The sequence below is a fragment of the Lactuca saligna genome, chromosome 2 (genome assembly GCF_052625555.1).
Source record: "Lactuca saligna cultivar CGN05327 chromosome 2, ASM5262555v1, whole genome shotgun sequence".
In the NCBI taxonomy this organism is placed as follows: domain Eukaryota; kingdom Viridiplantae; phylum Streptophyta; class Magnoliopsida; order Asterales; family Asteraceae; genus Lactuca; species Lactuca saligna.
In genome coordinates this window covers 156,032,813-156,047,919 of record NC_136418.1, presented here as the reverse complement: position 1 = coordinate 156,047,919, position 15,107 = coordinate 156,032,813, and the positions used below count along the sequence as shown (strand labels likewise).

At 33.3% G+C, this 15,107-nt stretch overlaps 1 protein-coding gene across 4 annotated transcripts; it reads right to left on the bottom strand.

Annotated features, from left to right (window-relative positions):
- Positions 1-8,792: 8,792 nt before the first annotated feature.
- On the bottom strand, positions 8,793-14,090 carry LOC145032272 (ubiquitin C-terminal hydrolase 13-like). Of its 4 annotated transcripts, none has more exons than XM_078981026.1 (21): positions 13,977-14,090; positions 13,709-13,799; positions 12,564-13,324; positions 12,355-12,393; positions 12,136-12,261; positions 11,839-11,961; positions 11,666-11,752; positions 11,484-11,572; positions 11,292-11,400; positions 11,117-11,209; positions 10,929-11,027; positions 10,801-10,856; positions 10,538-10,715; positions 10,326-10,433; positions 10,171-10,242; positions 9,911-9,967; positions 9,647-9,715; positions 9,452-9,526; positions 9,237-9,356; positions 9,085-9,159; positions 8,793-8,991 (listed from the first exon to the last, which is right to left on the bottom strand). In XM_078981026.1, the coding sequence occupies exons 2-21, from the start codon at positions 13,782-13,784 to the stop codon at positions 8,896-8,898; spliced, it is 2,508 nt and encodes an 835-aa protein (XP_078837152.1). In that variant the 5' UTR covers positions 13,785-13,799; positions 13,977-14,090; the 3' UTR covers positions 8,793-8,895. The 4 variants fall into 4 exon arrangements, with proteins under 4 accessions (XP_078837152.1, XP_078837153.1, XP_078837155.1 ...); XM_078981027.1 differs by having other exon boundaries at positions 9,237-9,353; XM_078981029.1 differs by having other exon boundaries at positions 10,944-11,027.
- Between the last annotated feature and the right edge of the window lie 1,017 nt (positions 14,091-15,107).

Below are 15,107 nucleotides of genomic sequence, written 5' to 3'. Positions count from 1 at the left end.
TATCTGTGGTCGTTGTCAGCTAAATGGTATATTTGGAAAAGTTTGTCTATTTTTTGTGTTTAAGTGGACCACAATACCGACAATTAACCAGATCTATTCATGAAAGTGAATGTACTGATAAACAAGTTCAGGCTGTCTCACAACTTTGATCCCAAATATTTTTTGTTTTTGTTAAATTTGTTCATAGTTTTCCTCTATGCACAAATTTAGGGGGAGAATTAAAAAAAAATCAAAAAAAATAATAATAAAAAACCAAACAAAAATCAGAAAATTCAAAATCAAAAAATAGTGTTATTTCTGTTTTATTTCTTGTTCAAGAAAATCAAAAACCCAAAAATATTTTTGTTTTTGTTTTATTTTTTTCAGAAAATATGAAAAAACCAAAAATATTGTGTGCTAAGTTTTCTTTTAGTTTTGTTTTGTCTTGAAAAGTGAATTCATGTGTAGGTGAGACTCATGAAGACTATATCGAGATTTTCTGAGCCAAGGTTTCATCCGTGAGCATCGAAGCATTCTCATTCAAAGGAGCAAGAAATGAAGATTATTCTTCCAACATTCAATCCTTCAACCCCAGAAGCAAGGTCAAGTTGTACTTGAAGATTATGTGACAGATTGCATTGAAGCCTCCTCAATCAATTTGCTGCTATCTATGAACCTGCTGAAGTGATCCATAAAACTGTTTCTCTCTATTGTTCTCTCTGAAGATTCTCAAGTTGAAAGCACTATCTTTCAAGAATCAGTATGTCAAGCCTCCTCACCCAATGTGCGTTAAATGTAAAATTTTGAAGAAAGGCCCAACTGCTCAAGATGAAGTCATTCATTGAAGATAAATGCTAAAGCCAAGCTCTCAATGAGGATTAACAAGAAAAGCCAGCAACCTTTTTAAGGGGAGCCTATTGGGTCAATTAAGAAAAGAAAGCTATATACCAAGGGGGAGATTGTTGGGTCAAAAATATGGTTTGTACTTTGTTTTTCTAGGAAAATCTATTTTTATGTATAGGACTGTAAACAACTCTGTGTTTACGATGATATAAGTGTTTACGGCCATAAACAGGTTTACGGCCGTAAACCCATTTCCGACGCATGTTCACTGTGACATCCCCAAAATCTCGGCCAGAAAAGACCGATTTCATTTATGCTTTTTAAAATAATTTTCAGAGTAAATCCTTTTAATTTTAAAAGAGATGCGGAATTTGTTCCCAAAAACAAAACATGATAAAATAGATATTTATCAAAACATTTCATAAAGAAATATGATTTCATTTCATAATCAAAAGACGGGATGTCATGTTCCGATATAGATCATAAAGCATAAACAATAGCATTACAAGTCATTCAACAAATATATACATATACAGACTTGTAAACAAAACAACTTGATGTTCGCCCATCTTAAGCTCTTGCGCCACTTCCTATAAAATAAATCAACTGAGTGGGTCAGGCTTGGGAGCCTGGTGAGCATATAGGGTTTTCAACCCACAATAATTATATTTAATTTCAACAATCAACAATAAACCCGATTACCCATTCCCGTTATCCTCACCTTACGTTCCTAAAAATAACGTCTATTATAAGGAACCTATTTCAGGATTTTTCATCGGGATGGACATTACTGCAGAGGGGCTTCCTCAACATTAAGTGTCCTAAAGGCAACCATGTGGGGGATAGAGTACACCGGTGAACACGTCGTTCACAACACCTACAGGTAATGAGCCTGCTAGTGTTCCACAGGACAGTCTAGAATAGTCCGTGGTCGTCATCCATACTCTGCTGAATGACTAGAATAACACCAATAACACCGAGGCCTCTCATCTGTTTATTACACACCAATTATCTACCCATGTTCTACCCAACATATTAGTAGATAAAAATATACATTTTTATACATAGTTTAAAAACCTGTATAACATGTTTTAATCAACACATATTCCACATAACAGATGAGACATACACACATAACACGTATTTCATAGAGAATACATCAGATCTATAAGATAGAAGAGAGTGAATATACACTCACACGTATAACAACCAAGTATATACACATAACACGTATTTTATAGGAAATACTTCATAATATTGCGTTGGAATGAAAATAACTACACACTCACTTGATCAAAAGATGATCGGGCAGCACTACGACTTGCAGAAGAGGTGTTTCTCCGTAGATCTGGAAGATCTTCACAAAACCGGGCTCCTCACGGGCAACGTTTCGGCTCGGGAATAACGCTCTTCGGGATCCTCGGGGCTTCGGATCTTACTTCGGGGCTCGGGAATATTACCGGGGCTTTGGGGTATAAACGGCACGCAAAACAAGGCAAAACTTAGAGAGAGGGAAGAGTTTGAACAAGAGAAAATGGCTGAATTCGAGTTCTATTTATAGGCTGCTGGGTCTGGGATTACGCGGGGCGTACTCAAATTACGCGGGGCGTACTCAGTACGCGGGGCGTACTCGGGTTACGCGGGGCGTACTTTGACGTCACTGCGTGCGTCGACTGGTGGCACTCGAGTATTGGTCAGACAAGTTGCATCCGACTGAGTACGCGGGGCGTACTTAAATTACGCGGGGCGTAATTGACTTGTCAAACTTCTAAATTGCGTAACTTTCGCATACGAGCTCCGTTTTCGACGTTCTTTATATCCACGCGAAGTTCAGACCATACTCTACAACTTTCATTTAGACTCCGTCGGCAAATTTTGACTTTTATTTTTATTATTTATTTTTAGAAGGCCGGGACAGAAAAACTTGGTTATAAATTCATAACTTCTTCGTCTGACGTCCGTTCTCGCCTAACTTTTCATTGCTTCGCTACTAACAACAAGATCTTCGATTCTCATTTAGATTGTTTCGGCTAAAAACCGCTCGATCTCAAATCGAGTATTCGGGCTGCACACTGTTAAGTCGAAACTTAGAAAAATCATAACTTCCTCATACGAAGTCAGATTTGGGCGTTCCTTTTATGCACGCTCTCGGTTTAACGAAATCTACAACTTTCATTTAGATCGCTAAGGCTAAATATCGCTCTATCTTAAATTCATATTTTACGTCACTCGGCGTCGTGTCGGTTCTGTCGCGAAACTTCGACAGGTCATAACTTCTTCGTTATAACTCGGATTTTAGCATTCCTTATATCTCCGGAATCCTTGTTTCAACCACTACAACTTTATGCAAAGATGTCGGGCTTATCTCACACTTTAATTTTGATGCTTATTTTATTCTTAATTCATTAAATTATAAAAATTAAGAAAATACACACATAAATCACATAATTCAAATAATTCACAAATAATACATTCTTATTATTTCAAGTTGAGTTACAAGGTTAACCTAGACTATTACATTGCTAAAAATGGCAAGCCTAGAAACACGGGCATTACATTCACCAAGCCCATGTTTCTTATGTATAAATATAGGTGTTAAGGGTGAGGAGTAGTTTGATGAACAGAAAAGGAGTGTACGACCTAGAGAGATAAAAAAGAGTGTGTGTTGTGTATGAATCTTGTATTTGGATCTACATTTTAATCATCAAATAATACAAGATTCATCATCTTCTTCTTCTCCTTCTTTTCTATTTGATCTGACAGCATCCGTTTGTTTGGGATTCTGCACCATCAAACAGATCTGATTGATACACAAACATATTAGGAACTTACAGGGGGCTAGAGAGAGAGAGAGAGAGAAAGAGAGAGAGCATAGAGAGAATAAAGAATGGGAAAGGTGTGAAGAATGGAGGGGGTTTACACCCTTATTTATAGGCTAAAAAACTACCCTACTTGTTGAGTTGGGCCTCCAACTCATCGAGTTAGGTGCCACATGTCACCATCTGGTGGCAAGACTTGGGAAGAAAGCAATGACTCAAATCGCGCCATGTCACCCCCTTCGTAGTAGCACACTCCCGAATTCTAAACCCCGTAACTTTCGCATACAAGTTCCATTTTCGACGTTCTTTATATCCACGCGTAGATAAAGACAAGATCTACAACTTTCCTTTTGACTTCGTCGACTAAATCTCGACCGATTTTAAATTTAACAGTATGGGAATATTATATTGTTAAATGACTTCATAAAATTCATAACTTCTATATACAGACTCTGTTTCTGTCTGTCTTTTTATCGTTGAACTACTAATAATGATGTATTCAATTCTAATTTAGGTTGCATTGGCCAAAAAACGCTCGCACTAAAATTCGAATTCTGGGTTGTGCACTACTATGCTAAATCTTAGAAAAATCATAACTTCATCATACGAAGTCAGATTTGGGCGTTCTTTTTATGTATGTTCTCGGTTTAACGTATAATATAACTTTCATTTAGATCTCTAAGGCTAAAAATTAGTTTATCAAAAATTCACTTTTTACGATTCTCGGGGTCGTGCCGGTTTTGCCCCGAAACTTCAACGAGCCATAACTTCTTCATTATAACTCGGATTTCGACATTCATTATATATACGAAACCCTTTTAACATATACTGTAACTTGGTTAAGATTAATCCTTATAAATAATATTCCAAAAAAAACTCATTTTTGATGCTCATTGTCTCTAAATTGACTAGCCTGAATTTGCGGGCATTACAACATACATTGAGCCAAGCCCTTCCTGATCCATGGGCCTAGTCCGACATACAAATAGGCCTAGACAGAAATACAGTAGGCCTAGCCCAACATACAATGCAAGAGTCACATGTGATTATATGTATCTAATCACATAAAATTTATGTGGAAAATATTCATTATCGCGTTCTCGATTCAGTTGTTGTTCATGTGTGCTTAATTACATGAAATTATATGTATCTAATCAGATATAATTTATATGGACAATATTCATTTTCACATTCTCATTCAATAGTTGTTCTTGTACATTTAGTCACATATGATTACTGTGCACAAGATTCATTTTTGCGTTTTTGATTAAATAGTTTTTCTTTTTCCACATTAATCATATGTGATTAATAAATACAATCACAAATGATTAAATACATAAGAAAAATATTGAATCAAAAATATGAAAATGAATATTATCAATATAAATCATATGTGATTTGATACATATAATCACATGTCACTAAGTACATGAGTATAACTATTGAATTGAGAAAGAAATAATAAATCTTGTCCATATAAATCATATGTGATTAAGTACATATATTCACATGTGATTATATGTATTTAATAACATATGATTTATGTGGACAATATTTATTTTTACATTTTTAATTCAATAGTTGGTCCCGTGTATTTAGTCAAATACGATTTATGTGAAAAAGATTTTTTTTCACGTTCTTCATTCAATAAATCATATGTGATTAATACATACAATCACATATGATTAAATACATAAGAAAAAATATTGAATCAAATATATGAAAAATGAATATTATCAATATAAACCATATGTGATTTGGTACATATAATCACATATGATTAAGTACATGAGTAGAACTATTGAATTGAGAAAGAAATAATGAATCTTGTCCACATAAATCATATGTGATTAAGTACATATAATCACATGTGATTATATGTATTTAATCATTTATGATTTATGTGGACAATATTCATTTTTGCGTTTTTAATTCAATAGTTGGTCTCGTATATTTAATCACATACGATATATGTGAAAAAGATTTGTTTTCACATTCTTGATTCAATAAATCATATGTGATAATATATATATATATATATATATATATATATATATATATATATATATATATATATAATCACATGTAATTATATACACGAGAACAACTATTGAATCAAGAACATTAAAAGAAATTTATGTCCACATTAATCATATGTGATTAAATACTTATAATCATATATGATTAAATTTAACAAAAAATAATTATTGAACTGCGAACACTATAATGGCATACATGACTAAATATATCTAATCACATGAGATTATATGTATCTAATCACATGATTTATATGGACAAAACAAATATTGTTCATATAAACCATATGTGATTAAATACAAATAATCACATGTGATTATATACATATAATCACGGGTTGTGGAGATAGGTGATGGTGGTGTGCAGTGATGTTTGGTAGTAGTTGGTGGTGGTGGTGAATGGTGGTGGGGGTGACATGTGGGGTCATGATTAGAGTGGGTGGCAGGTGGCGGTGGCGATGGGTGATGCAGACAGGTGAAGGTGATAGGTAGTGGTGGTGGATAGGTGAGTGGTGGTTGGTGGTGAGGGTGATGATGGTGTATGGTGGTTTTAGTGGGTGATGGGTAGGGTGGTGGTGGCAGGTGGTTGTGATGGGAGGTGATCAGTGGTTTTGGTGGGTGGTGGGTGGAGGTGATGGTGGCGGGTAGTGGTGATATGTGGTGGTGGTCTGTGATGATGGGTGGTGGGGTAGTGATGAGTGTTGTGTGGTGGTGGTGGTGGGTGGTGGTGATGTGTGGGTAATGATGGGTGGTGGGTGGTGGTTGGTGGTGGTAGGTAGTGATGGGTGGTGGTCGCGGGTGGTGGTGATAGGTGGTAAGTAGTAGTTGTGGATGGTATTGGCGGGTGGTAGTGATGGATGGTGGAGGTGGGTGGTGGTGGTGGTGGTTATGGTGGGTGGGTGGTGGTGGGTGATGGGTAGTGGGAAGTGATAGGTGGTGGTTGTGGTTGGTGGGTGATGGGTAGTAACGGGTGGTGGTGATGATGGGTGGTACGTAGTGGTTGTGGGTGGTGGAGATGGTTGGGTGGTAGTGATGGTGGTGGTCTTGGGTGGTGGTTGTGGTGGGTGGGTGGTGGTTAGTGATGGGTAGTGGTGGCAGGTGGTGGTGATGGGTGGTAAGTAGTGGTGGTGGGTGGTGTTGGTTGAGTGGTGTTGGTTGGGTGGTGAATGGTGTTAGTTAGTGGGTTTTTTTAATTGTTTGTAACTATTTTTCGATTTATATAATTTTAATTAAAAAAATTGTGTGGTCCAAATTTGTTCTCAAATTTTTTGACGATAAGAAATGTTCTCGATATATATATATATATATATATATATATATATATATATATATATATATATATATATATATATATATATATATATATATATATATATATATATATATATATATATATATGGAAAAGTGAATATACCCTTAAGGGTATATAAGCTTAGGTACCCAAACTCACCATAATACGTCGTTTTGTTTGATATATTTATTATAATGTTCTTCAACTTCAATCCTTAACTTGATTTACTTTTAAGATTTTCAAAAGTTCGTTATTATCTTCCTCTTACTTCATATTTTTTTGACGAACATCAATTAGGCTATATATACTATAGTTGAAAATGAAAATTATGTAAGAGGAAAATAAATATGAAATTTATGAAAATCTTTGAATGAAATCAAGTTAGATGTTGAATTATAAGAACATTAGACAATTACAATGTATATATAAGATATAAAATAACGTAGTATGGTGAGTTTGTGTACCTAAGCTTATATACCCTTAAGGGTATATTCACTTTTCCCATATATATATATATATATATATATATATATATATATATATATATATATATATATATATATATATATATATATATATATATATATATATATATATATGGTTAGGTTCATTTGAGACAGACTAATTTTGTAAGACCGTGAGATGCATTTTTTTTAGTTAATTCAAGTTCCGAAAATAATATTTAAAAAAAGAATTTTTGGATTTTTCCATTTATTTTGCATTTTAAAACTATTTTTTAGAATATGTACAGTGTAATATTCTATTAGAATATTTCACTTATTTTTAAAGAAAAAATGAGATTTTTTTTTATTTTTTTTAGTTAATTCAAGTTCTGAAAATAATATTTAAAAAAAAAAATTTTAGATTTTTCCATTTATTTTGCATTTTAAAATTATTTTTTAAAATATGTCAGTGTAATATTGTATTAGAATATTTCACGTATTTTAAAAAAAAAAACGGGATTTATTTATTTATTTTTATTTATTTTTTTAGTTAATTCAAATTCCGAAAATAATACTAAAAAAAAGAATTTTTGGATTTTTCCATTTATTTTGCATTTTAAAATTATTTTTAGATTTGATATCACGATCTTATAAAATTAGAATGATCTCAAATAAACCTGAACATATATATATATATATATATATATATATATATATATATATATATATATATATATATATATATATATATATATAGAGAGAGAGAGAGAGAGAGAGTGAGGTTCAATTAAAAAACATAATTAATATAGGAACCAAAGAACCAATCTTTTTTTCAATATTTAAAATTTATTTTTTTACCAAAAAAAAATACAGTAATTCATACCTTTTTATCTATTTTTCTAATGATATCAAATTTAAAAAAAAAAAAAAAATTCTTGTCAAATTCATAATGTGAATATAAATTCATACGGTGAATCCGAAAAATATATTTAACATTCACAATGTTATGTTATGAATTTAGATATTTTTAGGTTTTTTTTTCGATAAAGAAAAAGCTTTAGAATTTGAAAAAAAAAAATTGGTTTCTTAGTGAACCAATACTTATGGTTTTATATATATATATATATATATATATATATATATATATATATATATATATATATATATATATATATATATATATATATATATATATATATATATATATATATATATATATATTTTTTTTTTTTGTTTTGATCTAAAATATTTAAAGTCCATTTTACTTTATAAATTACCATGCACTTTTTTGTATAGTTAACTTTAAGGTTACGGGGGTAATCCCCTAGTTGCAAGACGTTTAAAGTTTGTTGATGATAGATTTTTGTTGAATAAAAAGTAGTAAAACCTGAAACATAATTATAGTTTAACGAGGGTCAGCATTAGACATTAAAACAAGGTCAACCGTTTTACATGTCCCCACATCCAACATAGGAAAGGAAAGACTAATTTAGGCACCCAAGTTGCTGTAGCCTGTTGGTGTTCCGAGTATGTTCCAACCCAAGGTACGGTGGCAGCAGCAAATCATTGTCTCTTGTTCTCTAGAAAGAAGCAGATAAAATAGGGTGATGATGATAGTATGAGTCTATGAGAAATGAACAAGTATATATCCATGACAAAGTCAAACTACAAACCAGAAAAGGGTGAGATACAATATCTGAATCTTGTAGATACTTGACATTTGACAGATATACAAATGCAAACTTCCACTGATAGAGAAAAGGTAGGCCAAAGTCAGATGTCATTATGATGAAACCTACTTAACATTTAGGAAACGAGTACGTACCTTGGAAAATTCCTCATCAGGGACCTGTAACTTGTGCTGAATGCGGACTTTAACAGCAGCTAAAGTTTCATTTACACGAATTACGAGAAAGAAAGGCTGCCCAAAGTTTTGCACCTCCTGCTGCAAATCCAAGATCCAAGATAAACCAACCATATGATAAATTAACAGCTCAACACGCTATGGATTGGAATAATTAATAAGAAACTGGAGATTACGTCAGCCTCTCTGGTGAAATGGTACACATGAATGCGCCGATCCCTGGTTCCCATGTCCTTCTCTTCTTCTGGAATCTAAGGTAACAAAACAAAAGTAAACATTAATACTTAATTTTCCAATTCTCCAATCCAACACTTGATAATGTATTATTAATCAAGGAACGTGACAGAAAATAAAAATTGCTCAGAGCTTACTTTCTCTGCACGTAATAATGTCCAGTATTTGTCATCTATACCCTCAATTGTCGCAGCCGGTGTCAATACCTGTGTGTGACAACAAGAAAAGAAAATAAAAAATATATAAGGAGAATAAAGTACATCAACACAGAACAATTGACTTGGAAATATATCTCAACTTGGTGTTGGCTATTAATTCAAATCTCAAGTAGCTGAGCTGAGCATTCTGCTAGAAGATGGAAATCAAGATTTCAAAATCAACAGTGTTGATCCAATGCATACCTTATAAATCATGTTGCTGCGTAATTGAAGCAATCTAAGTTCAGCATCTGTCTTGACCTGTTTAAACATGCAAATTACAAGCTCGTGAATAATTAAAACACAACAAACTATAAATCAGGCACATATACATTGAAATGGGAAAAAAATTCTTTCTTCAGAATAGAAATGCAAGGATCATACAAGAAACTCAAAATGTGGTTTCACTTTCACATTAATGTAAATGCAAGTTGAGTTTAATCAAAATCGAAAGTAATTATTACCGTTTTCTTAATTTCAGTGAGAACATCTTCCACAGTGCTCTGCTTAGGCAGGCTAATATTGTGAATGGCAAGCTGCAAGCAACCACAAAAGAATTCAAAACCCAAGCAAATATGCCGACAATACAGAGACTTGCAGATTTTAAATTTTAACATACCTCTTCCTTGGTAGTGGTTGCATCGTAAAATGCAACCCTCAAGGTTTTCATATGTTGTAATTCCGGCAGACTGGTGTTTAACACTTCATAATACATAATACCATAATCCTGTTACCCAAATAGTATAAAAAAAAAAAGAGGGATTCTTCAGTATGTTTCGTCAAACCAAATTCTCTTGGTGAAAGTGGCATAAGTGACAGATAAATAGAAACCTGAATGTAGTGGCGTAGCATATCTGGTAAATGTCCTTGAAAACGATACTGGATTGGGTTGGACTCTGGCTTTTTAAAATAATAGTTGTGACGAGTAAACCTGATTTTTGATGTATCAGCCGCATCAAGTTGCTTAGCAACTCTGTCAGCCACATCATCGTATGTATGCAACTTTGACCTATTCATTCAAAACGATAACTTTGGTCAACAGTACCAATGGCATGTGATGGGTACAGGTACACAAATGAGAAAGTCAAACTCACAATTCAAGAATAAAAGCATCCTCATTAGGCCTATCCAGAGATCGAAAACGAACCACCTGCAAAGGGAATGAAAAAACGGATACTTCAATACAAAAAATTAACATTGCTCTTGATTAAGCATAGCAGACCTGACGATTTTTTACATGTTCCAGAAATGAAGGAACGTCAGCGTATTTGTATTCAATCTGGGATAGTTTCTGAAAGCAAATAATGTCTCCGTCCCTGATCTGAAAAGAAAAAAAAAAAAAAATGTTCCACTTCACATATAGGTATATAGCCAACTTATTGATGATAGGAAGGTTGAGACTAATAATACCTGGCTAGATCTAAATGAGCTTCTCTTGTCAAGACGTTCACACATCACACATGAACCAAATTCTAGTTCTTGATACTTGTCAAATTTAATTTCCTGATGAGAGTGCACATAATTAAATACCAACTCACAAATAGCAATAAGCAAACAAGCAAGAGCATGAGAGATAATATTATACCTCGTACAGTTCGATTTCTTCATCCGGACTAAATCCAACCATCTCATTTAATTTTGATATAATTTCAGTTGGTGTTTCAGAACTCCTCACAAAAAGCCTACCAACATATCTAGAAAAAAGTACATAATGTGAAGATCACAACACACAACTACCAGACCAAAAAAAGACAATAAACATGTGGAAAGAAAGTACCGGAGTTGTAACGTGTCAGGATCATAAAGCTTGAAGAAAACAAGTATATCTTCTTTGCTTATGTGAGGTGGAGGAAGCAGACGCGAATCCTGAAAACCAGACAGACATTACTTTTTTACAACTACTGAACAAAAGGTCAAGGACAGAATGCCAGAATCAAGCAAGCATCAAGACACTATTACCGGGCCAATCACAGTTGTCTCCAAGAACAAATTCAGTTCAGCTTCAGCATTACCAATCTTATTGTAAGCCACCCTCAACTCCCCAACCTGTTGTTGTCAGTGTCAATGTCAAAGGATACAAAAACTTAAGAATAGTTGGAGACCATGTTTTTCATAAAATGACCAAGAAGTACCGATTTTGTTTCCTCTAGGCGTGTTAAAGGCCTATAAGGACGGTATGTGTGGTTTTGTCTCTTTGCCCATGTCCAGAACCGTTGACATTCAACAGGCACACCAAATGCTCTAGCAACCTCTTCCTGCAGGCCAGTAAGATTAATCCATGATATTCCATAACACATTTATTATATATATATATATATATATATATATATATATATATATATATATATATATATATATATATATATATATATATATATATATATATATATATATATATATATATATATATATATATATATAAGAAATACCTTCACTTTGTTAAATGGCATTTGCTTCTCTACACAAAAGCTCCAAACTTTGTTATGGTCGACAAGATCAAAATATATATCCTTCCCTATCTGTTCAACCAGGTCTTGATCATGAGCAACCGCAACCTACACATGTAATTTAAATGAATGATGATTATTAGTACGAAATTCATGAAAGAAATAGATGATATCTCCATCACTAATCATCTACCACCTCACCTTGATAATAGTGTCCTGTTGTTCTTTCTTCAAATGCATCTGGAAAAAGATAATTACAAGCTCAGACTTTGGAACCCATGCCCCGAAAAGAAAAAAGAAAAAAAACTCAAACTTTGGATCCCATGCCCCGAAAAGAAGAAGAAAAAAAATACTGGACAACACAGGTACCAACTGTATGAACAGACAGCCAAGAGCATGAGAAAACATACCTCATTGAGCTTGTTGGCTTTGTCCTTCGCGCCAACACAATTTCTATCAGTATGGTCAAACGCCTTGGAAAAAGAACACCTACTAATTGGGTACTCAATTCGAAGATCGGACAATAGATATCCATTACTATTAGGGAATGAAACAGAAATCGCATCAACCAGATCTCTAGTTGTGTCAACATCAACCAAAACTCTAGCATATTCAGCTGTATGCGACCCAATCTCACAAATATGTCTTGTATGAACATCAACGCCTATAGGAATACCAAACATGCTAGACATGATCTTCACCACATCCAGCTTCCACAACCCGCAAGGCATGTCATACATTCGAATCCAAACAGGGTTCTTTTTATCTTCTTTATGCTTGTCAAGAAAGTGACCCGGACCCCACCTCTTGAGAACAATTTGGACATCATCGATGGTCCATGGTCCTTTTTCTAGAGCATCTAACATACCTTCATCAGTGTTGAATATGAAAATATAAAAACCCTTAAGCTTCTTCATGATATATTCAATTTCAATGTCGTGTGCTTTCCACAGATTACGAATTCTGTCATTAAAGTAGGAAAAGTCCGGCTCTTGCTCTTCCACAGTAAAAGAACCACAAAGGACACGAGACCATTGAGGACCCGTTTTATTGACTAGGCTCACATTGTTAATAAAAGGCTTCACATGCTCAAGCTGTAAGTTTTCATCCACTACTTCAACAATTCTCCGCTTTTTCGCCATATTAGATGAACCATCGCCTACACCGACATCTAAACAACCAAATAAGAACACAGCAGGCCAAAGACTGCAGCACGTGCTAGTTAAGAAGTTCTTGGTTCAATAAACCAAACCCGGTGTGTACTTATCCGTTCATACCATGCAAACAAACACTTCCCAGCCTCAACTGAAATTCGTTTATTTCTTTCATTCTTGAAACAAGGTTTAAAAAAGAATCATTCGTGATAAAAATTTTTTAGAACGACTGGATATTATAAAGAAAAAACAAAGAAAAAACTTAGGGAAAACCTAGTCCTTTAAAAAGTACATCAAGAGCAAATAGCTAACCGGAGGTTTTGGACCATTCATGATAATTAAAGGAAGCAAACAGACTTCAAAACAAAAAACGAGTCATGATGGATAAAGGAGGCAACAACCTTCCATAGGCTGAGTACCATTGAGCAATGCATCAACTTGCACCGGTTCCCGTGGCTCCGTGTGCTGAGACAGCATCTCCTTGTCTTCTTGCTGTCAAATAAACAGAAAATAGTAATTATCCGGGCGGTGGATCCACTATCCATAATTCCTTCCAAAAAAAACCGCCTCGTCCTCGGCAAATTAAAAAAATAAAATCCTAATTTCATGCATAACCCTAGCACGATCAGAAAACCATACAACGAATCAATAATAACGCAGTCACTATACCGATCATAACAACAGCACTGATCAGAGTAATTCAGATTTACATAACAGCAATAACTGAAACTTCTAGAGGGAGAATTTTAGGGAGAATTTTAGGGAAATTATGAGGATGTTTGGCATTCTTTTTAATGGATACTAGGGTTATAACCCCTACAAACATGGTGGTATATTTAAAAATTTTGTATGGATAAAAGAATAATAAATGTTAAAAAAAATAATAATAATAATATATTATCAATCGTAATTATTTATGAATTAATTTGTTAACCAAAACAAACATAATAATATTATTATAATATGATTTTATATTTTCAAATTTTGAATTGAATTTATTTGTTATCAAAAAAAGAAAATAATAAAATGCATAGAAAAAAATCAAGTGTCAAAAAGACATTTTAAAAAGCTGATACGTATCGTTTTTAAGTTTCATTTATTAGAAGAGTTGATTACGATGATGTTTGCCCTTGTGGTTTTTTTAACTTTCAAGAAGTTTAAAATTTTAAAAATTATTTTGTATATTTTTCAAATTAGCTTTTTGAAAAGAAGAAAAAAAAAGATGATTAAGAAGTCAATAATTTTTGACTTTTTTTGCTTTGTACCCTCAAAATTTTATATAAACACATTTTAAAACTTTCTTTTAGAAAACGAAATAAATTAAAAATTCCTTTTCTAAAAAAAAGACTTTTTAGCTTAAAACATTATCTCAAACACCCCCTGTAAGTGTGAGAGCCAAGTGGCAATGGCGACTGATACACCCTAAAACTGTGTAAGGAACAACCAAAGCACTCTCGCCTGAGCATCAATGGGAAATGGGGACTCATTTAGGATTATAACAAATATTGTTGGGGGTAATTCGGGCAATTCCGGAGGAGAAGTGATATGATCCAATAAATTTGAACCGAAATCATTTTTTTCTCTTTAAATCGATTTGGTTTGTAATTGGATTTTTTTTATAAACAATTACATCAAGTTTATATATATATATATATATATATATATATATATATATATATATATATATATATATATATATAGAGAGAGAGAGAGAGAGAGGTTGTCTAAGGCAACAAACTCAAATTTTGGAGCAATTAACATTCATATTACAATACTAATTGAAAGAAAACTCCTTTATCA